This window comes from Camelina sativa, chromosome 19 (assembly GCF_030686135.1).
Source record: "Camelina sativa cultivar CO46 ecotype springtype chromosome 19, ASM3068613v1".
Taxonomy (NCBI): domain Eukaryota; kingdom Viridiplantae; phylum Streptophyta; class Magnoliopsida; order Brassicales; family Brassicaceae; genus Camelina; species Camelina sativa.
The window spans coordinates 26724254-26746216 of NC_141898.1; the positions used below are offsets into that span (position 1 = coordinate 26724254).

Consider the following 21963-nt stretch of genomic DNA (forward strand, 5'->3'; position numbering starts at 1 on the left):
CTACATCCCCGGCGTTCCCTGTTTCACCCCTGATAATTCTTCGACCCAGGTTTGTGCTTTATTCTGTTATCGGAACCCTGGCAATTAGGTTGCTCTGTTTCATACATGGATTATACATGATTTGGAAGCTACTTCGACCCTCTAAAACTGGCTTGAACTCAACCCCTTTAGACCCATGTGTCTATTTTGTGTTTGGACATGCTCGACAGGATATCTCTGATTGTAGAACTTGCCTACTTAGAGCTGCACTTAAAAAATCTCTACCAAGCCCCAAATCCGAAGTACCAACCGTTCCTGCTTGGTCAAGTCGAGTTTCACTCGATAGCAGAATGTTGGTACCCTCTGATTTGCTTGAAACTCATTTGTGTCGAGACCAGTATCTTAGCTTGGTTTTGAGGACTGCAATGCTGAGCTCCTTTATTGATTCCAACTCGTCAATGTGGCGGTTTTTTACGCTTGCATCCTTTGTCCCTACTTGCTACCTATCACCAAATGGTCGACACATTCAGCTTCATCATGTACCCAGGTTTGAATCATCTCGGGGTGTCACTTATGAAGGAGACAACTTGGTGAAACTGGGCATTTATGATCCTACCTCTATGGAATGGGGGTTACTCATGTTTCACTAGCCTCTCTTCTCTATCTCGACCATGCTCAAAGCTTTCCAGAGTGCAAAGCATCTGCTTCTTGAAGTCTCCGCCTATAAGCTTGAAGACTAGTGGCATTATGACCACCGTTCCAAGTGGTTACCGCAACCTTTTCAAGCTTACCCCACCAAACCACAGAACCACCACCACCATGTTATTGACCGATAACCAGAGCACCCTTATCCTTGCTCTCATCCCTGGCAAAGCTTTTTCTTCAGCTGTAGCCCTTCACACTTCGCCGCGCAGTCTTAGACTCAAGACAGTGGTCATCGTCTTTTCCATTGATTTGATCATGAAAACCGCTTCGATACACCTTGATCTCACAGGTTCCAATATGCCTTATTGCATTTGGCTCATAACTCTCAAGCTTTTAATATCGTTTGCCTCTATCTCTCAGTGTACTTTTATTGTTTTTATCTTTGGAGTGTGTCCTCCTTTGCTATTGTGTAACCCAACCAACTCTCTTTATACGTTGATTTCTATCTAATAGAATGAAATATATAGTTGTCAAAAAAAAAAAGTAAAGAGAGACTCATTAGAAAAAAGTTTGGGAGAATATTATTAATTAAAATGGCTATCAATACAAAAACTTTAGTTGCATTTTGTTTTAGTGTACTCTTCGTTATATCTTCTGGTCATTGTCTTCCTTCAACTCCTGATGGAAGTTCAAGTACTAACTGTTTATTATTATTTATAGCTTCACTTTCTGTAATTATGAAAATGATGATGATTTCACTATTTGTGAATTGGGTTATTAATATTAATTATTGTTAATCATGCATATGTAGGTTATGGAATAGAGCAGAGGGCAATGACGTGCTTCGAGGATACTGGCTGTTATAAAAAGCACTTAGCAGCCTGCGATCATTATTGTAAAGAAATAAGATTTAGTTACGGCATTTGTATTGGACTCAAATGTTGTTGTGTTGAAAGTACACCTACTCCTAGCTAACTAGCTAGTACGGCTCTCTATAATAAAAGATGATAATTGTAATCAAATGCATTGGTATGATCCGCTTAATAAATAAATCAATAATTTTAAATATACAGAAGAGCTAGAGCTGTGTAATTAAATCAATAATTTTGATGGAAGCATATCAAGATCGATTCCTATACGGAAAAAGTTGCAATTGATTAATTAATTCTGTGTTTATTTGGAAATGGGCAGTCTGAATGGCAAGCTCATACATCATCCAAGTCTGGCCCATGGAGGAAGGCAAAACCATACTCTCTATTCTCTAAACACAATTAATTGCTTGCAGAGATTTAAAACTGCTTCTTACATAGTTTCCCTTTTTTACTTCTGCAGATGTTGTCGTCAAAAGACATAAACTTCGTAGGGTATACATACAAGAACTTTAAGATTGTTAATGATTACCAAGTTCCTGGTCCTGGAATGGGTACAATACTTATACTTTGATCAATGGTTCTTGTATTTGATTTCAATTTTGTTTGAATGTTACTAAATGCTTTAATGTCTTTTTGTAGCAGAGATAAAGAAGAAGAAAAGGTACACAACAATCTCTTTTGTTGGTTCAACATTTGGCTATTTCCAAATCTTGAATATATGTGTGTGCATCAATTGGTTGTGTGTGTTTTTAACTGTTCCCATAGATAATGGACCATCGTAGACCTCATATTCATTAGAAACAACGTCGAGACCACCTTGTGATCGACCTCCTCCTGCTCCGGTTGTTCATGGAAGCTTTCTGAAACTTCTACCACCATAATAGGAAGTGAGGCCAAAACAAGAAAAAAGCTTGCTAAAAGTCAAGGTTGCGGATGAGTTATGTCCCAATGTTTTAGTCGGTAGCTAATATACAAACCGACCACCCCTGTTATCTTTGGACAAGACACAGTTCGATTCCTAAATTGACATGAAAAGTAGATGTATTAATATATAATCTTGTTTATAACTGTGCTAGCTTTTGCACAAAAAAAAAAAAAAAAAACTGTGCTAGCTAATAATAAAATTTGTGTTGAAGATAAAACTAAAGATACCTATTTTGTATATCCTACTTGAAAGCACATTTCCATTCCTATATAGGGAATATATGTTTCAGTTACTACAGTAAAACCTCTATAAATTAAACCAAGATATTTTATTAATATATAGTGATATTCTATAAATTAATAATAATTATATTATAGTGTAAATTAATAATTATTAATTTATAGATATATTTTTAATAGTTTAAATTTTAAATTTTTTGAATTAAGACAATTTTAGCAAAATAATATTAGACTTTCAGATTTTGTAAATTTTATGCTATTGGAATTGAATTTGTAATATATAGGAAACATTATTAACAATAAATTACAAATACAATAGACAAATTAACTTATACACATAACATACATAAATTCAAATTTATGAATAATAATATTAATTGTTGTATTTTAATAGTCAATCAAACAACCAAAAATGTGAATGATGGATATCTAAAAACTTTTAAAAAATTAGCTATTTTTGTGACATATTACAGAATATTTTATATCATTATAGTTTGAAAATACAACTTAACAACTGTTTTATAGATATGAGCTATAAGAGAAATATATATTATTATATCAGCATATATATATAAATTTACATGTTTATTAATTTATGATATTATTGGGACCATATTTTACATGGGGATTTCAAAAAATTTATTATCTTATCGAATTCTATTATTTTTTACACTTGTCCGACCTGAGACTAGCAAAATTTATTAATTTATAGAGGTTTTACTGTATAACACTAACAATTAATTTTAATTTCTCACCATTTAAAATGATGCACAATTAACACACTTTTAGCGTTAGCGTTACATTTAAAATTTTTGAACAGCATTTTGGTCAATTAATGACTTCTGAAACTGCTATTTGCGGTTGTTTTGTTCATAGGTTTTTTGTTACCTCAAATATCAGATTAAATCATTGCAAATTAGTCCTACCGAAGGAGTAAACCATAATTATATTTTTTTATCTGAGAGTGATTGTGAAACATGAAATCAAGCACTACAAAAAGCAAAACCAAAAGAAAGGAAAATGCATCTCCAAACAAAATGTCTAATTAGATGATTTGAATATATTAGAGCTCACCTTGTTCAGAAGTCTAGTCTTTACCGACATATACTTGGCCTCATAGGCATTCAATGATTACCAATCCTTCTTCTCCTTTGAAGACAAAACTTTCCATTGTTCATTCACAAATTCCTCATCAGTAGTGAGGGCCATATTTGCGATTGCACCAGGAATGAACGATCACTCAAACCAATTCATCTTGAAAGAGTTAGACTCCCAAATCATATTAGCAAGTTGGGAACATGTCATACAGTGGGCTTGGGTAAATGGTTTCTTTTTCTATTTTCCCACATACTTTTTCTTCAACCATCTGATTTTGCCACTCAATTGCTTCATACTCTTAATCTCAAAAGACATAGAGTTATATTGGCTTGTGAAGGCTTCACAGGTTCTGGAACGGACGCCACAACCGGAGGAGATGGTCCCCTTTCTTCTTCAAAGTCGTCCGACCGTCATCTTCTTCAGAGGCAGCTTCCTCGTCCGAGCCGGCTTCATCGTCGCTGGAAGATTCTTCTTATGGATCTGGAACCGATGCCACTTCCCTCAGTTTCTTCAACGCCAATTCATTCGCTTGATTATCCTTTGTCATTGTAGAGAGAGATAACGAGAACCGAGAGATAGAGAGAAAACCTTTTGGAATCGAATTTAGGGTTTATGCTATAGATCGAGGGAAGTCCGGTTGGGTGAGACTTGTTTTATCTAAACCAGAAATAACCAACTATATACATAAAACTTCTACAAATTAATAATATTGGGGCCAAGATATTTTATTAATTTATAGTGATATAAATTTATCTATAAATAATAAATTAATAATAATTATTTTATTTTTATAGTGTAAATTATAATTATTAATTTATAGATATATTTTTAATAGTTTAAATTTTAAAAATTTTGAATTAAGACAATTTTAGCAAAATAATATTAGACTTTCAGATTTTGTAAATTTTATGGTATTGGAATTGAATTTGTAATATATAGAAAACATTATTAACAATAAATTACAAATACAATAGACAAATTCACTTATATACATAACATACAGAAAAGTTAAATTTATGAACAATAATATCAATTGTTGTATTTTAATAGTCAATCAAACAACCAAAAATGTAAATGATGGATATCTAGAAATTAAAAACTTAAAAAAATTTAGCTATTTTTGTGACATGTTACAAAATATTTTATATCATTATAGTTTGAAAATACAACTTAACAACTGTTTTATATATATGAGCTTTAAGAGAAACATACATTATTATATCAGCAAATATATATGTAAATTTACATGATTATTAGTTTATGATATTATTGAGACCATATTTTACATGGGAATTTCAAAAAAAATATTATTATATTGACCCGACCTGAGTTTAACAAAAATTATTAATTTATAGTGTTTATTAATTTTATAGAGTATTAATTTATAGAGATTTTACTGTATTTATTTATTTAGGGTGTGAATGGTTGCAGTGGTTGGAGCGGACAAATCCATCTTCGGACTAGACCGTTTTTTATTTACCATTCATTATGCTTAGTCCGCAGTGGTGCGGTCTACAGAAAACAGAAACAAAACTGCAGCGGTCCAACTGCGGACCGTTTTTTCTTACAAATAGAGTTGGATTGCAGCGGTCCATTGTCCACATTTAAAACAAAGCGATCTAATCCACAGACAGATTTGTCCGCTGTTACCATTCAGACCCTTAGAGTTTCCTTATAACCTTTAATGATGTTGCAAAGAAAATCCCAGAAAGATGTATATCCGCCCTATTGTGGTACTATTTGAGCTAGACGCAAAAGCTACTCACGTTTATTGATTGAGTCCAAGTCCAATCTAGTATTCAAAAATTACCATTTTGTTTTTTTTTTGTTCTCAACCAAATGTCATGTAGAGCAGTTTCGGACATGACCCTCACGTTGCCCCGTCAATGCCAGACTATATTTTTGACGATTCATATATACACACCTAGCCACTCAAAAAAATAATTAAGAAATTTTTAAAACGTAACGATATTCATGAACCATGACCGCCTACCATTTTTAAGTTTTTCTTTTATTGTTGTAAATTTGTAATGTAACTGGCAAACCATGAGCTTTGTAAATATAAATAGAACTATTTTTGTCAACGTTAGTGTTTTGCATTTCTTAATAATAAACATTATCATATAATTGTTGAACAAGCTAATTGTTATAAAAAAATAACAATGAATCAAGTACTTACTTTCGCAAGTCACACACACATATACAGACATGTCACCTTAAATGCCCATACATAAACTCTTTCTATATATACCTCACAAGACTTAAATCTTAGCAGACGCACTGAAACACACAAATAAAGAAAGACAAGAAAACAACATAAGTATATACAAAGCCATGTCCTCATCTATATACTCATATGTTGTCCTCTTCTTCTTATTTTCCATCGTCCCATACATCCAAAGCCAACCTATTGCTCCAGCTCCGACTACTGAAACAAGTCCCATCAATCTCACAGCGATTCTTGAAACTGGTCACCAGTTTACTACATTCATGCGACTCCTCAACACAACTCAAGTCGGATTTCAGGTAAGCGTTCAACTCAATAGCTCTGATCAAGGGATGACTATATTTGCTCCAACAGATAACGCATTCAACAACCTTAAACCCGGAACCCTAAACGGACTCACATACCAACAACAAATCCAGCTTATGCTCTACCATATCATTCCAAAATACTACTCTCTAAGTGATCTTCTCTTAGCAAGTAATCCCGTTAGAACTCAGGCTACGGGACAAGAAGGAGGCGTCTTTGGGTTAAATTTCACAGGGCAAGCACAAAGCAACCAAGTGAATGTTTCAACCGGCGTTGTTGAGACTCGGATCAGTAATGCATTACGACAACAGTTTCCTCTAGCCATTTACGTGGTGGACAAAGTGTTGTTGCCGGAAGAGTTGTTCGGAACAAAGACCACACCCACAGGAGCTCCGGCCCCGAAATCCATAACTTCGTCGCCTGATGCCGATTCTCCGTCTGTTGTTGATGAAGAGCACAAATCCTCCGGATCAAACGTGAAGAGGACAAGTCTAGGGGTTGTTCTTGGCTTTGTATGGTTTTGTTGTTCGGTTACATATATTTTTTGAAGCATTAACTAAAAGCTGAGAAACATTCCCAAGTAACAACTTTTTTTTTTTTGCATGATTGATTTGATGATTCACCGATGTGTTGGATTATCTGCTTTGTAATTTTCTTAATCTTTTTATGTTTGTCAACAAATGAGAATTGTTTTTAATTAAAAAACAAAAAAAAAAGTGATATTTGTGAATTGACTTATGGGCTGGAATAAAAAAAACTCGGGCCCAAAGATCTCTCCAATAACAGAAATTGCGTGATCGACCAAAAAAAAAAAAAAATCAACAAAATCCTGATTGGTACTGGAGCTTGAAACCCTAACCTAACCCCTCTCTCTCTCTCTCTGCTTCTCTCTTCTCCTTTTTCAGGTACTTCCATTTTAGATCGGATTCGGAGTTTAAGCAAGTAAGCCTTTCTGATTCTTCTGCTCCAATTTTTTTTTTTTTTTTCGTTTCAGCTAATTCCGCAGATCATTTTTGTTTTCTTTATCGTCGATCCAAGAATTTCAAATCTCCATGATCAGTCTCTCTGCCTTGGATTTTGATTCTGGTGTTCGTAAAATTGGCAGGTGTTGGTGAAAACGATGAATTTCAAGAATATCAAAGCTCCCAAGGGTCCTGGTGGTGGTGTTATAGCTGCGGTGGTTATTGGTGGTCTCGGTCTTTACGGCGCTACGCACTCTCTCTACAATGTCGATGGAGGTCATCGAGCTATTGTCTTCAACCGCCTTGTTGGTATCAAAGACAAGGTTAGTCCCTGCCAAAAAAAAAAAAATATGGTTTCCTCTGAATCTTTAAATTGAATATTCGCCTTAGTTTCAACAATTGTGTCTTTTGTGTTTGTGACATCAACCTGAAGTTAGGTTAGGCTTAGCGTTAGTAGTGAGTCTTGTGTTTGTGGCATCTAGGTTAAGTTTACAAGGTTGATTTGTTAGTCTAGATTTGTAACAGTCAATCTTGATGCACTATATATATATATGTATATATATATAATCTTTGCTTGCTTGATTATGTAGGTGTACCCTGAGGGCACTCACCTTATGATTCCGTGGTTCGAGAGGCCAATCATCTATGACGTTCGTGCGAAACCTTACCTAGTTGAGAGTACTTCCGGGAGCCGTGATCTCCAGATGGTACTTTGCTTCCTTCCCTTGTTATAGTAATGGATTATATCAGGTTGTGTGGTTTTGGTCTATGAACTATACATGATAAGCTTGTGTTGTGTGGGATTGAAACATTCAGGTCAAAATTGGACTTAGGGTTCTTACCCGTCCTATGGCTGACCAACTACCTGAGGTATACAGAGCTCTTGGTGAGAATTACAGAGAGAGAGTTTTGCCTTCTATTATCCACGAGACCTTGAAAGCTGTGGTTGCTCAGTACAATGCGAGCCAGCTTATTACTCAGAGAGAGGTTAGCTAATTGGCTGTAAATACATGTCATTGATTCCCTTCTTTCATGGTAAATTAATTTCCCTTTTTAAATGGATGAGTTTTTTTTTTTGTTCTTTGGTGTTTTTTTAAGTCGGTGAGTAGAGAAATCAGGAAAATCTTAACTGCACGAGCTGCATACTTCCACATTGCGCTGGATGATGTGTCCATCACAGGCTTGACATTTGGAAAGGAGTTCACTGCAGCCATAGAAGGAAAGCAGGTGGCAGCTCAGGAGGCTGAGCGGGCTAAGTTCATTGTGGAAAAAGCTGAACAGGACAAGAGAAGTGCCGTTATTCGTGCTGAGGTGCGGATAATTCTTTTCCCTTTTCAATAACCCTATATTGGTAAAATCTTGCTAAGCGATGTTTCTGTGGGAGTGTCTGTAGGGAGAAGCCAAGAGTGCTCAGCTCATAGGTCAAGCAATCGCAAACAACCAAGCGTTCTTAACACTGAGGAAGATCGAAGCAGCTAGAGAGATCGCACAAACCATCTCAAAATCGGCAAACAAGGTCTACTTGAGCTCTGACGACCTCCTGCTTAACCTGCAGGCGATGGACCTTGATGTGAAGGCCAAGAAGTAGAAGAAGATGATATGACTAAACCACACCAGAGCTCTCTCTTCCATAATTGTCTTTCGGATTCTTGGACCAAAAGCTGTGAATGAAGACAGTACGGATTCTTCAGAGTAACTATTTCTGTATTGTGCGTTTGCAGTTTCTTTTCAGAGATCAAGACAAAAAGATCGAATTATTGACAAGTTCTTTTTTTTTGTTTTTGTATGTGAGCAAAAGTTACAAGTTCTTTAAATTTGGAAATAATAATGTGTGCACATTACACAAAGCTGAAATGTTATAGTCTGTGACAGAATTGATAATGGGCCTGGAAATGAAACTGGGCTTTTGGCTTACGTATAGTGAATCCAGACAACACATCTGTGTTTAACGGCGGTTTGGTCGGAGCCAATTGACTCTACACCACCGCGAGCCTCTTCTTCTCGTGGCGTCGGTGCTTTCAAAAGCTGGCTTTAATGGCGTTTCATGGAATTAGAGAAGTTGAGAACTATTTTGTACCTCTTCTACAGCGATTCAAAAGCCGAAAGGAATGGAAGAAGATTCATGCCTGCATCATCATACATGGGTTGTCACAAAGCAGCTTCATGGTCACTAAAATGGTGGATTCTTGTGATAAGATTGGAGATATGGAGTATGCTACACGTCTTTTTAATCAAGTATCGAGTCCTAATGTCTTCTTATATAACTCCATCATTCGCGCCTATACACACCATTCCTTGTACTGCGAGGTGATTCGTACATATAGGCAACTGCTCAGGAAGTGCATCGAGTTACCAGATCGGTTCACGTTTCCGTTTATGTTTAAATCTTGCGCGAGTCTTGGATCATGTTATTTAGGTAAGCAAGTTCACGGTCATCTCTGCAAATTCGGGCCTAAGTTCCATGTTGTGACTGAGAATGCGCTCATAGATATGTACATGAAGTTTGATGATCTTGCTGATGCGCATAAAGTGTTTGATGATATGTCTGAGAGAGATGTTATATCTTGGAATAGTTTGCTTTCTGGATATGCACGGCTTGGGCAGATGAAGAAAGCAAAAGGTTTGTTTCATTGTATGCCTGATAAAACGATTGTGTCTTGGACTGCGATGATCTCTGGGTATACAGGGATTGGTTGTTATGTAGAGGCCATGGCTTTTTTCCGTGAAATGCAGTTAGCTGGTATTGAGCCTGATGAGATCAGTCTCGTTTCTGTTTTACCGTCGTGTGCTCATCTTGGATCTCTGGAGCTTGGGAAATGGATCCATATGTATGCAGAGAGAAGAGGATTCCTGAAACAGACTGGTGTTTGCAATGCTCTTATTGAAATGTACTCGAAATGTGGTATGATTAGTCAAGCTATCCAATTGTTCGACCAAATGAAAATGAAAGATGTTATATCATGGAGTACAATGATCTCAGGATATGCACATCACGGGAATGCTCATGGGGCAATTGAAACATTCAATGGAATGCAGAGAGCCAAAGTGAAGCCTAATGGGATCACGTTTATTGGTCTTTTATCAGCTTGTTCACATGTTGGTCTGTGGCAAGAAGGGTTGACGTACTTTGATATGATGAGACAAGATTATCAAATAGAACCCAAGATTGAACACTATGGTTGTTTGATTGATGTTTTGGCTAGAGCGGGAAAACTGGACCGAGCTCTTGAAATAACAAAGACAATGCCGGTGAAACCCGACTCAAAGATATGGGGTTCATTGTTGAGCTCTTGCAAAACACAGGGGAAACTTGATGTTGCATTGGTTGCAATGGATCATCTTGTCGAGCTAGAGCCGGAGGATATGGGGAATTATGTTTTGCTTGCCAATATTTACGCAGATTTGGGAAAATGGGAGGATGTGTCGAGATTGAGAAAGATTATAAGGAACGGAAATATGAAGAAAACGCCAGGTTGTAGTTTGATTGAAGTGAACAACATTGTTCAGGAATTCGTTGCAGGAGATAACAGTAAACCTTTTTGGGCTGAGATATCTATAGTGCTGCAACTGTTTACTTCACATCAGGATCAGGATGTGATCAAAAGCAACAATGCTCTTGCATATATAGGTATGGTTTAATAGCGTTTGAATTGTGGAAAAGTAGCGATCAGAAAGGCCACAACTGTATTTTTTTATCATACATATGTTACAAATCGATCAGAAAGGTCACAAGAGTACTCACTCAATCATACATATGTTACAAAATGATCAGAAAGGTCCCAACAGTATTTATTCGGAATCTCAGCCATCTCCAACAAGATATATAGAAGCTTCGATCTTCTTGTTCCTCTCGTATTCTACATTGTTTTGTCTGGAATGGGCTGGTTTTAACCCAAATCATTCGAGAAGTTTCTTCAACCCTATCTTCTGCTCTGAGGTTAAGCTTGTAGGGAACTTGATGTTAAATTTGATCCTCAAGTTACCTTTCTTAGTCTGGTCTTTCTGCAACGGCATTCCTTCCATTGGAACCACTTCTTCGTACTCGGGATGGATCACACAGTTGACTGGGATTGTCAGTCTCCGACCATCAAGTGTAGTCAGGTTGATGGTGTAGCCGGTAAAGGCCTCGAGAACTGAGATCTTCAGAGTGACTACGAGGTCGTTACCCTCTCGAGTGAAAACCGGATGAGGCTTTTCATCGATGATGAAGACTAAATCCGCTGGAATCACACCAGGTTGCTTATTTCCTTTCTCAGGGAATGTAATCTTTGTGCCTTTCTTCCACCCCAGTTTCACATCAACAGTCAAAATCTCTTCTACCTGCATCGTCTTGCTTCAAGTTTTTTCAAAAGAAAACACTGGTCAGCCAATGCGATTTTTGCCACTTAACAAGGTTATGAACTATGATCAAGGCTCTGCTTTCACTATTTATTAACAGACAAATGCTCTATTAACGCTGTCTTAAGTGAGTGGCTAACCTAAAGAGTTCCACTTTTTGTTCACAGATAAGACATCGCATGATCATGACTTACCCAATGACATCAGCAATCTCCCTGGAGATCTTCATCTTCTTTGTGGTTCCTTTGTAAAGATGTTCAAGGCTACAAGGCAACTTTTTTTCAATAGGAGCTGCCTTCCTAGCTCCACCGTGATGCAATGAGCCGTCACCACCATCTCCTCCTTTGCTGCTATCACCAGCAGCAGCAGCAGCAGAAGGGCTAGAGACCCCAAAGAACTCAGTATATATATCAGCCTCACGTCTGGGAGCAGAAGGGCTAGAGGCCCCAAAGTAGTCAGCATATATACCATCCGCATTTCTCGGACCAGAAGGGATAGAGGCACCAAAGAACTCGGCAAATATATCGTCCTCAATTCTCGGGTGACTCATGTTTCTTCTCAGACAGAGTGTGGAGATTTATGTGGAATGTTCCTGAAATCGTTCTGAAAATAATGAGATTAGTACAATCCGTTCAAGAGACTTACCGTGAGCTGAGGAAAGGAGAAATCGCAACCAAAAAAGTGAGTTGTGCAGAGAATTATCACCTCTGATGATGATGATGACAAAGGATGAATCGCTCTAAGAGTAAAGTAGGAAAGGAGAGAGCATAGAATACTGTTTAATCTGATAGTACATAAAGAGTACTCTTGCATTATTGAACCAACTTACTTTATTGACCGGCGCAAACCCGACTTGGTTTAATTAAAAAAGAGATGAGTGAATGAAACAAACAAACAATATACAGGGATTGAGTGTTATGTAGAGAGGCTAGCTATGGATTTTTTTCCGGCAGAATGCAATTAACTGGCATTGAGCCTGTTCCCATCTTGGATCTCTATAGCTTGGGAGATGGATCCATATGTATTCAGAGAGAAGAAGATTTCTGAAGCAAACTAGTGTTTGCAAATGCTTTTATTGAAATGTATACTCGCGTTGACCAAAAAAAAAAAAAAAGAACTGTACTCGACATGTAGTATGGTCAGCCAAGCTATCCGATGATCAAATTAACGGGAAAGATGTAATATCAGGGAGTATAATGATCTCAGGGTATGCACACATCACGGGAATGTTCATCAAGCTATTGAGACATTCAATGAAATGCAGAGAGAAAAGAAGCGTATTGGGATCACATGGTGATGAGACAAGATCATCAAATATACGGCTGTTTGTTTGATTGATGTTTTGGCAAGAGCGGGAAAACTGGAACGAGCTGTTGAAAATAACAAAGACAATGCCGGTGAACCTGTTTCGAAGATATGGGGTTCTTGCCTTCTTGGTGTGGCAATGCTGTCGTGTTTAATAGCGTTTGGGTTATAGGAAAAGCAACAAAATTTATTAGGAGGTATTCAATCGTACATATGGTACAAATCGATCAAAACAGTATATTTTAATCACAATCTCTGTGATTTACAACAGTACATCTAGAAGCTTTGATCCTCTGGTTCTCTCCTCTGATCTCTGTAACGTGGTGAGTATACTCAAAACTCAGCCGAGAAGTTTCTTCACTCCTGTCTTCTGCTCTGAGGTTAATCTTGTAGGAAACTTGATGTTGAACTTGATCCTCAAGTTTCCTTTCTTAGTCTGGTCTTTCTGCAATGGCATTCCTTCCTTTGGAACCACTTCCTCGTACTCGGGACTGATCACGCTGGTGACTGGGATAGTCAACCTCCGACCATCAAGTGTAGTCAGGCTCACTGTGTAGCCGGTCAAGGCCTCGACAAGTGAAATCTTCTGTGTGACTACAAGGTCGTTACCCTCTCGAGTGAAGACCGGGTGAGGCTTCTCGTCGATGATGAAGACTAAATCCGCTGGAATCACACCGGGTTGCTCATTGCCTTTCTCTGGGAATGTGATCTTTGTGCCTTTCTTCCACCCTGGTTTCACATCAATGGTCAATATCTCTTCCACCTGCATAGTCTTGCTGCAAACAAAAAAAATCACACACACAAACCGTTCAGCCTAATCACTAAACAAGGTTATGAACTACGACCAATACTCTGCTTTCACTATGAACTACACAGGACAAACGCCCTAAGCGAATTAGCCTATTTCTACATACAAGCTAACCTAAAGGGTTCCATTTGGGTTCGATCATGACTTACCCGCTCACATCAGCAATCTCCCTGGAGATCCTCATCTTCTTGGTGGTTCCTTTGTAAAGATCTTCAAGACTACAAGGCAGCTTGTTTTCAATAGGAGCGGCCTTCCTAGGTCCACCGTGATGGACGGAGCCACCACCGCCTCCTCCTTCGCCGAAAGAGGCAAACATATCATCACCAAACATACTGCTAGAGAACCGTGTACCTCTTCCTCCACCACCACCACCACCAAACGGGCTAGAGAAGCCAAAGAACTCTGCAAATATGTCATCCGCACTTCTAGGGTTGAACCTGAAGGACGTAGGACCATCACCGGTAGAGAAATAAGTGGCTCCACCAGCGTCCGGAGGTGGCACATTCCCTTTCAAACCTTCCTCCCCATATTGATCATATACAGCTTTCTTCTGAGGATCGCTTAGAACCTATTAAGCATCCAGACAATCAAGTCATCATTAGCAAACACGCCTATTCATTAAGACAAGAATTGAATTAATTAAATACAGAATTTACATATATGGATAAGATACCTCGTAAGCTTCGGAGATCTGCTTGAACTTAGCTTCCGCGTCTTTTTTGTTGTTGGGGTTTTTGTCGGGGTGCCACTTCATGGCGAGTTTTCGATAAGCTTTCTTAAGATCATCGTCACTGGCGCTGCGATCAACTTGGAGGACTTTGTAATAATCCACTCCCATCCGACCTTCTTCCTCTTCTCTCTTTCGCTTCTTCACTTTTCCTGATATTTCTTAGTAATTGTTCTGAAAAAGACTGATGAACCGTGCTCTGTTTTGGTTTGGTTGAAGAAGATAAGAAGAGTTTGTTGTTTGGTCTTAAAAACAAACACACGGACTCGTGTACTTTTCTTCTCAGAGTGTTGAGAACTCTGTCGAATGTTCCAGAACTTGTCTGGTCTTTTAAAACTGATTTTTTGGTGACGGGTCGGTGACGCGTGCCTTCTCTTATCATCATCGTAACGCATTCCATTCCAAAGTGTGTTGGTGGTTTGTATACGTTACCGTATCTAATCTATAGCCCGTTATGCTGTATTGGACTTAAAGTGGGCTTTTAATAATAATTAGTTATGGATTAATAATTTAATTATTAGGATAATTGTTTTCGTGATCACAATAATTGTCTCTTAGCAAAATAAGCAGTTAACTAATTTTTTTTATTTTTTTTAAACAAAGAGAAAATTACACATAATCACAAGAAGAAGGAATGAAAGAAATAATAATTAGTAAATAAATAAAAAATAAATAAAAACAAATAAAAAGAAGAACATTAATAATAAAAATAAGATCAAAGAAGTGTTCCTGTTTCTGGATGTTAACAAGGAATGGAGTGGGTAAACCAACGGAGGACATTGACAGGAAGTTTGATGAGAGACACAGCGAAGTTGGCCAGCGCAGCGAAACAGAAGCAACATGGGCACAAACAACTCAATATTGTCCTGCAAATTTTTTTTTTCCATTACAATATTATTAATTCACAATTTTAAATAACAATTCTTAAATAAAAAAATTTATGTAGTCGAGATCTCTCATCTGGGGTTGATTGTTAAGATGAAGAACATTCATAAGCGATATATTCAAGAATGAGGATTGGAAAAAAGGAAGTAAGTGTACTGGATCTAAACATAAAAAAGAAAATAGAGAAACGATCGATGTGTACCCAATGATCCAGATGACAGCACCAACGAGAGAGAGAACGAGGGCAACAAGAGCAAATGGTAATCCTAGTAAGAAGCCTAGAGGTCTACATTCTCCCATAGCTGCTCTTTCAGAGATTTTTGCTAGACAAGTTTTAGTTGTTCTGTTTCTTTTAGAAAATAGCAAGAGAAAGCACTAAAAATAAAATTAAAGTTGTTGTAAAACACTTGTGGACTCCATAGACCGGCCCGCTTACAGTCCGTTAGGACATGGCCTTACGGCCCATTTACTGTCCGCACATGTACGGCCCATCGGCCATAGCTTTACGGCCCATGGCCATTGCTTTACGGCCCATGGCCTATCTTATGTACTCGATTGCTTTATGGGCTTTAGCCCTTGTACTCCTATTATATATACTTGTAACCTCGACATTAATCAATAAGACTAAGAGATTTTCGTCCCCTAAACTCTCTAGTTTACAACAAAAGTGTGGTTTTTTAGTTTCCACGGGGATGTTGATAATATAAAAAGTTATAACCGCCAAACCCACGCGGCGGGCTATTCTCAATTACCATAATACCCTTGCAGTTTCTTTTGTTTTAACTTTTAAGTCATCTATTCTACTAAGTCAACGGGGATATTTTGGGGAATTGACGACTTTTTTTTGAGTTTGTCTATCTATCGGAAACTTCCTTTTTCAAAGAGTCAAAGTCAACAAATGAATGCCCCCCTTCACCCTGTTGTGGAAGAGTTCTAGCTAGGACCTTTTGCGTCAACCTAATTTATTACAAGAGAAGAAGAAGAGAACCGTATGAAGGAAGGGAAGCTGCAAAGTGCAAGTTGTGCAACCACATGGGGGTGTGCCATGCTATCTATTAGAGTATATTCGGACAGGCAAATCCGAGACGTCATTCTTGCAAAGAAGCACCGCAAAAACTTCCGAGACCTTCTACAAGAATGGCTGAGTATAATCATATACTTCCCTGTTTTTACCTTTTTGGGCAGGGCTATCTTATTGGTTTTACAAGCTATTGTAATATTTACAATTGAGTTTCAGCAACGAAAATTCACATTTTTACAAAAAAAACATGTATAGAACGTGTTGGAAGCTCTAGTTATTATGATCGATCTCAGTTTTTACTTTCTTATTATAAAGTTAGTATATTTTGGGAAATTTAGCAAAATAAAATAAAACAAAGGCTTTGATTCTGTATAGTATATACTCAGTGCCGATCCAGTATTATTGGATGTCCTAGTTAAAAAAATTTGACTCAAATTCATACTAAAATCTATTTTTTAGGACAAAATTTATGTGTTTCTTACCAAATTAGACCTTTTTTTATATTTCTACATCAATATATTCTTGAACAAAACTTTAAAGAAAAAAAAAATTGAGACCTGAATCGACCGCTTGGGTAGCTTCTCTTCTGGGCCGGCTCTGGATTTGCCTGTCGAGGAAATTTAAAAGGACATGCGAAGTTGTGGCTTTGTTGTTGTGAAGTCTAGCGTCCTAAACATATTACGTCTATCTACGCAATATATATCCTCGTAATTCGCAAAAGTCTGATAGAATACGTGGTAAATTTGAGAAGACGAGTAGTGTAGTCTACGAATATGGGTCACTATAGTACGTAGTGCAATGAAAAGATTTAAACTGTTTACTTTCTCATAACATAGTCCATCCCTCTTGTCATATATCATCGAACGTACGTTTGTTCTCAGGCGGCCTTTTTGGTTTATTTCTTCTTCAATTTGGAATTTGGCTTCTGTTTGGTTCACCACCTTGGAACAAATTTATCCCTAATCTCTGCATGAAGCATCTCAAAGCTCCTGGAAGCACTTTCATTCTTGCTATTTCCTTTCAACAAATCCCTTCATGCACATGGCTGAACTTATATATATATATATATATACAACTCTCTAATCCAGCTGTTTATATATAACCAACATGCATGTTTGTCATCGATCTTTCAGTTATCAGCTCTCTCGACCTGTTACGTGGTCATCTACCTGTATTATTTTATAAAATCGGATCATGACAAAATTTCTATTGTAAATGTAATTTGTTCACTAACGATGAGAAGCTATACCTAGCAAAAAGATTTCTCGATCGTTCTTCAACAGCAACCGGACCCAAATTAAACCACATCTTATTCAAGTTCAATAATCTCGTCTGTCGAGGGATTTAATTTTTCCATCCTAATTAACAATAGTACAAACATTCCTTTTACGTAATTTACATTGCGTTCAAGCTTAGGAGGAGAAAAAAAATCTACGTACAACTACCACCTAAAGTTGTTTATACGTGAATATGATTCGAAAGAACAAAAAAAATACATGATTCCGTTAGTTGTGCTTGTGTAATTCACTAATTTGGAGCATCACTTGGGCTTTCAAGTTCTGATGAGGCCTAATTTCTTACAAGTTGTTAGACTTCCATCCGCAACGTAACTACGCCCCATTAGTACAAGTTGGAATGTCAATCAACCAAAGTACCACGAGAAACTTGGACATTATATATTACCGTTAAGAAAAATCAAATGAGGAGATGTTTTCAAGCGAGAAATGAAAATGAAAGAAAAAAAAACACAAAACAAATGGATTGAAAAGCTTTCAGTTTCATGGTCCCAACTAGTTGAAAACAAAGACAAAGTTTTGCTCGCCACAAGCTCCATCCACAACAAAATTAGATTTTTTTTTTCATTTTTAACCAAAATAATATAAAATAAACGTACCAGTTGAATCAAAATATTTATATATATCGTTAATATTTGTGATAACAGTGACAACTTTTTCATGGACTTATACAAAGAAAGTATTATTAAAGTTTTATTACTCACGCGGTTGCGCTTCTTGTCTCTTGCCACTACATGACACTCCAACCTCAAATATGCAACTTTGGTTATTACATATCTCCTCCTAAATTGCAACAAATCATTCGTCGCTTAATTTTAGATTATTTGTTTGTTTCTTTGCGTTTGTGTCTGCGAGCTTTCATGCATACGTAAACACAGTAACAAAATAATTATAATTTAAAACTAATTAATTTGAAAATCGATTGGTTTCTTGTCTTTGTAATTTAATTTTGTTAAAACTTTTAATAAAAATGAATTTATTTTTTTTAGGGGGGTGGGGGGGGGGGGGGTGGGGGGATATTGCATTCTAAACCCTAGCTAGCTGCTACCTTCACAAGAATCTGATTTTTTTTTTTAAATGGCAATATTGAACTTCGTAACTCCAAGTTAATTGGAGAATGCGTTTGAAGTACATATACATATGATATATGCTATTTACAGCGAAAAAGATGATGATTGTTGGCATCATAATTAATGACAGTATAGGCCAGTCCTTTTATGAAAGTTGCACTTCATTTTTAATTACAAGCACACATGATATCATTTCCATTCTTGTCGCTATCATGTCACATGTGGGTGTGGCCCTTTACATCCACTGATTGTCAATTCTCTCTAATATGAGTTTCAAAATACATTTGTACATAAATAGCTTTTCATCTCAATCTCTCTTTATAGATTCAATACTCAATTTCCTAATCAAGCTGTGTACAATTCAATGATATTTATACATCATCTTATATTAGTTGAATTCATCGGTATACATATTTTATAAACCTCTAGCATTAGATAGTTTAAAATATAGTAGAAGAAACTATGAAACATTGCATCTTTGTCTCAACAAAAAATCTCCTTGGATTCCATATATTTACATTTTGCTGGGAGAAGGGATCCAACACTTCACCAACCAGAGTGTCGGGCGTAGACTGAACTAACTAAAATATGAGATCTTATGCTGGGAGAAGAGATCCAAAACTTCACCAACCAGAGTGTCGGGACTGAATAGGTGACTATGAGAACTTAGATAGTTCCAAAATTATATAATATCATACGATTAAAACAAAACAAAAAACGACTCCAGAAATTATTCTTTTCGGCTTCCTAGATGAAAAAGTAGAATCGTCCCACATTAATGGCAGCAACAAAACATCAAAACCTCTCAAAGATTATTTTGAAGTATTATAACTCCATCATAGAAAGGAGTCTGCGTACACATCGTTCAACTAGCAAATATATGGATCTCAATTGACTTACGTAGTTGACTTTGATATATAATCTGTAGAGATGTGTTGTAGCCTGTATATAGCTAGTAAGGGTCTGAAAAAGTATTTGGAAACTTACAATAATTTTTTTTCATGGCGATTTATAAGCTGTAAAAATTGTTGTGAATATACATGAATTAGATTTTTTTTTCTTTTCTTTCAAATGTGATGTGGAAACGAGAAATAACAATTATTGTAGCTGTTGAGGACCCATATAAGGTCGTGCATGTCCACTTATACGTAAAAAGAGACAATTATGTCCTTTGTTTTAATAAGAGCATCTTCCAAAGGATTTATTTGCGAGACTCGTTCTCGTCAGTAAGAGGTACTACAGTAAATGATTGATTATCTACTTCCATATATATATGATAATGTCATTCAAAATGAGAACCGGGGGTACGTACGTATATAAGTTGACCACGGCGATCTCCTCGATCGACATGAGTTGGCTTGATAAACCAATCTACCGGTATGAGTTGCACGTGATCATATACATTCATTATTATGTTTCACAGTCAAATTTAAAATCGTGAAATGACACAACATCGGCAATAGACATTTAGTACAAATTATTAAACTACAAACCATGATCACATGATATGTACTAACCAAAAAGATGCAAATAATCTAAACTACACATAGTACTAAAGAACACGTTTGTACATATCAATCTGTAACCCAAATTCTTTTTTTTTCTACATACAAATATACAATACTGCTTAATGCGATTCAATGTTATTATTTGATTCTTGATATATATATATATAAATAGAAAATAGTTAATTATTGTTGTGAAACTTGTTGTGTTATTCATTCAATGATAAGAGTATATATATATATATATATAGGGATACACAAGTCCTAAACTTAATAGATATAGGAAATGACGATGGGCCTTGTGAACTTGGGCTTGGTATGGGTCGGTTATGGAAATTCGTCTTCCGTGAATTACAACACTCCCCTTGGATGACATAACCGTGTAGATGATAAGAGATCATCATAATACGCTTGGGGATGCTGCCTCATTAAAACCTTACCAGGAAAACCCAGTGGGACAAAACCATGGTGAAGGAAAAAGAGTACAACACGTATTACTCCCCCTATTCTGAACATCACTAAAGATCTTTGAGTCTACGCATCCCAATCTGATGCGTGAGCTTCCTGAATGTTGATGTTGGTAATGACTTGGTGAAAAGATCGGCTGAGTTGTCGCTAGATCGGACTTGTACCACTTGAACTTCACCAGCCTTTTGTAGTTCATGTGTGAAGAAGAACTTAGGCAAAATATGCTTCGTCCGATCTCCCTTGATGTAATCTTCCTTGAGTTGTGCGATGCAAGTTGTGTTGTCTTCATACATGATGGTCGGTTCCTTGTCATCGGCCATACCGCAATCTGATCTGATGTGTTGAGTCATTGATCTCAACCAAACACACTCACGGCTGGCCTCATGTATAACCAAAACTTTGGCATGATTAGATGAAGTGGCCGCAATGGTCTGCTTCATTGAACGCCATGAAATTGTTGTACCATCGTGTGTAAACACATAGCCGGCTTGAGATCTAGCATTATGTGGATCCGATAGATAACCTGCATCAACAAAACCAACTAAACCTTCTTTGTTATGGTTAGTATAAAATAGACCCAAATCCAGCGTTCCTTGTAGGTAACACAATATATGTTTGATACCGTTCCAGTGCCTTTGGGTCTGACATGAACTAAATCTTGATAGGAGGTTCACGGCAAAACAAATATCTGGCCTAGTGTGACTAGCCAAATACATTAAAGCTCCTATGGCACTGAGATATGCCACTTCAGGACCGAGAACTTCTTCATCGTCCTTCTTTGGACCGAAAGGATCACTATCCAATCTGAGGCTCCTCACAACCATCGGGCTAGGCAATGGGTGGGCCTGGTCCATATTGAATCTCTTGAGTACCTTTTTAGTATATGCCTTTTGATGCACAAGGATTACATCATTTATGTACTCAAGTTGCAATCTCAAACAAAACTTAGTTTTACCTAGGTCTTTCATTTCAAACTCTTTCTTGAGATGTTCAACTGTTTGGGCAATTTTCCCAGAGGTTCCTAGGATGTTCAAATCATCCACGTATACTTCTATGATTACAAATCCTTTGTTTGCAAACTTCTTTATAAAAATACATGGACTTATGGGATCATTCTTATAGCCTTCTTTGACTAGGTACTCACTCAGTCTATTGTACCACATATGCCCACTTTGTTTTAGTCCATAAAGGGATTTGTTTAGCCTTATGCAGTGCTGTTCTCGAGAACTTTTCTTATCTTTGAGCTCAATACCCTCTGGTAATCGCAATATATATTTCATTATCCAGT

The 21963-nt window shown here is 37.0% G+C and overlaps 6 protein-coding genes and 1 pseudogene across 7 annotated transcripts; 3 read left to right on the plus strand and 4 right to left on the minus strand.

Moving 5' to 3' along the window:
• The first annotated feature begins 5993 nt into the window (after positions 1–5993).
• On the plus strand, positions 5994–7021 carry LOC104766775 (fasciclin-like arabinogalactan protein 6). Its single transcript, XM_010490723.2, has one exon. It carries the CDS (start codon positions 6093–6095, stop codon positions 6837–6839), a length of 747 nt encoding a protein of 248 aa, XP_010489025.2. The 5' UTR covers positions 5994–6092; the 3' UTR covers positions 6840–7021.
• Positions 7022–7057: 36 nt separating this feature from the next.
• Positions 7058–9100, plus strand: LOC147921078 (prohibitin-6, mitochondrial-like). Its single transcript, XM_087501612.1, has 6 exons — positions 7058–7233; positions 7397–7576; positions 7844–7960; positions 8070–8240; positions 8352–8564; positions 8647–9100. Exons 2-6 carry the CDS (start codon positions 7412–7414, stop codon positions 8839–8841), a joined length of 861 nt encoding a protein of 286 aa, XP_087357738.1. The 5' UTR covers positions 7058–7233; positions 7397–7411; the 3' UTR covers positions 8842–9100.
• Positions 9083–12486, plus strand: LOC147921079 (pentatricopeptide repeat-containing protein At2g20540-like). 2 transcript variants are annotated; one of them, XM_087501610.1, is made up of 2 exons: positions 9083–11646; positions 11759–12486. In XM_087501610.1, exon 1 carries the CDS (start codon positions 9288–9290, stop codon positions 10890–10892), a length of 1605 nt encoding a protein of 534 aa, XP_087357736.1. In that variant the 5' UTR covers positions 9083–9287; the 3' UTR covers positions 10893–11646; positions 11759–12486. The 2 variants fall into 2 exon arrangements, with proteins under 2 accessions (XP_087357736.1, XP_087357737.1); XM_087501611.1 differs by lacking the exon at positions 11759–12486 and having other exon boundaries at positions 9174–9495; positions 9561–10927.
• On the minus strand, positions 10919–12141 carry LOC147921080 (uncharacterized). The gene is made up of 2 exons (XM_087501613.1): positions 11786–12141; positions 10919–11586 (listed from the first exon to the last, which is right to left on the minus strand). The coding sequence occupies exons 1-2, from the start codon at positions 12139–12141 to the stop codon at positions 11151–11153; spliced, it is 792 nt and encodes a 263-aa protein (XP_087357739.1). The 3' UTR covers positions 10919–11150.
• A 576-nt stretch (positions 12487–13062) lies between the features above and the next one.
• On the minus strand, positions 13063–14798 carry LOC104766770 (uncharacterized). The gene is made up of 3 exons (XM_010490718.3): positions 14378–14798; positions 13854–14272; positions 13063–13672 (listed from the first exon to the last, which is right to left on the minus strand). Exons 1-3 carry the CDS (start codon positions 14540–14542, stop codon positions 13237–13239), a joined length of 1020 nt encoding a protein of 339 aa, XP_010489020.1. The 5' UTR covers positions 14543–14798; the 3' UTR covers positions 13063–13236.
• Positions 14799–15001: 203 nt separating this feature from the next.
• On the minus strand, positions 15002–15660 carry LOC109130974 (signaling peptide TAXIMIN 2). The gene is made up of 2 exons (XM_019241204.2): positions 15519–15660; positions 15002–15297 (listed from the first exon to the last, which is right to left on the minus strand). Exons 1-2 carry the CDS (start codon positions 15614–15616, stop codon positions 15174–15176), a joined length of 222 nt encoding a protein of 73 aa, XP_019096749.1. The 5' UTR covers positions 15617–15660; the 3' UTR covers positions 15002–15173.
• Positions 15661–20725: 5065 nt separating this feature from the next.
• Positions 20726–21529, minus strand: LOC147921081 (secreted RxLR effector protein 161 pseudogene; annotated as a pseudogene).
• Positions 21530–21963: the final 434 nt, after the last annotated feature.

Coding starts and splice junctions, on each gene's coding strand:
- LOC104766775 (XM_010490723.2), top strand. CDS start 6,093: ATGTCCTCATCTATATACTCATATGTTGTCCTCTTCTTCTTATTTTCC.
- LOC147921079 (XM_087501610.1), top strand. CDS start 9,288: ATGGCGTTTCATGGAATTAGAGAAGTTGAGAACTATTTTGTACCTCTT.
- LOC109130974 (XM_019241204.2), bottom strand. CDS start 15,616: ATGGGAGAATGTAGACCTCTAGGCTTCTTACTAGGATTACCATTTGCT. Junction 15,298..15,518: donor GCTGTCATCTGGATCATTGG/GTACACATCGAT, acceptor AAAAATTTGCAG/GACAATATTGAGTTGTTTGT.
- LOC104766770 (XM_010490718.3), bottom strand. CDS start 14,542: ATGGGAGTGGATTATTACAAAGTCCTCCAAGTTGATCGCAGCGCCAGT. Junction 14,273..14,377: donor AGATCTCCGAAGCTTACGAG/GTATCTTATCCA, acceptor GATGCTTAATAG/GTTCTAAGCGATCCTCAGAA. Junction 13,673..13,853: donor GAGATTGCTGATGTGAGCGG/GTAAGTCATGAT, acceptor TTTTGTTTGCAG/CAAGACTATGCAGGTGGAAG.
- LOC147921080 (XM_087501613.1), bottom strand. CDS start 12,141: ATGAGTCACCCGAGAATTGAGGACGATATATTTGCCGAGTTCTTTGGT. Junction 11,587..11,785: donor GAGATTGCTGATGTCATTGG/GTAAGTCATGAT, acceptor AAAAACTTGAAG/CAAGACGATGCAGGTAGAAG.
- LOC147921078 (XM_087501612.1), top strand. CDS start 7,412: ATGAATTTCAAGAATATCAAAGCTCCCAAGGGTCCTGGTGGTGGTGTT. Junction 7,577..7,843: donor TTGTTGGTATCAAAGACAAG/GTTAGTCCCTGC, acceptor TTGATTATGTAG/GTGTACCCTGAGGGCACTCA. Junction 8,241..8,351: donor AGCTTATTACTCAGAGAGAG/GTTAGCTAATTG, acceptor TGTTTTTTTAAG/TCGGTGAGTAGAGAAATCAG.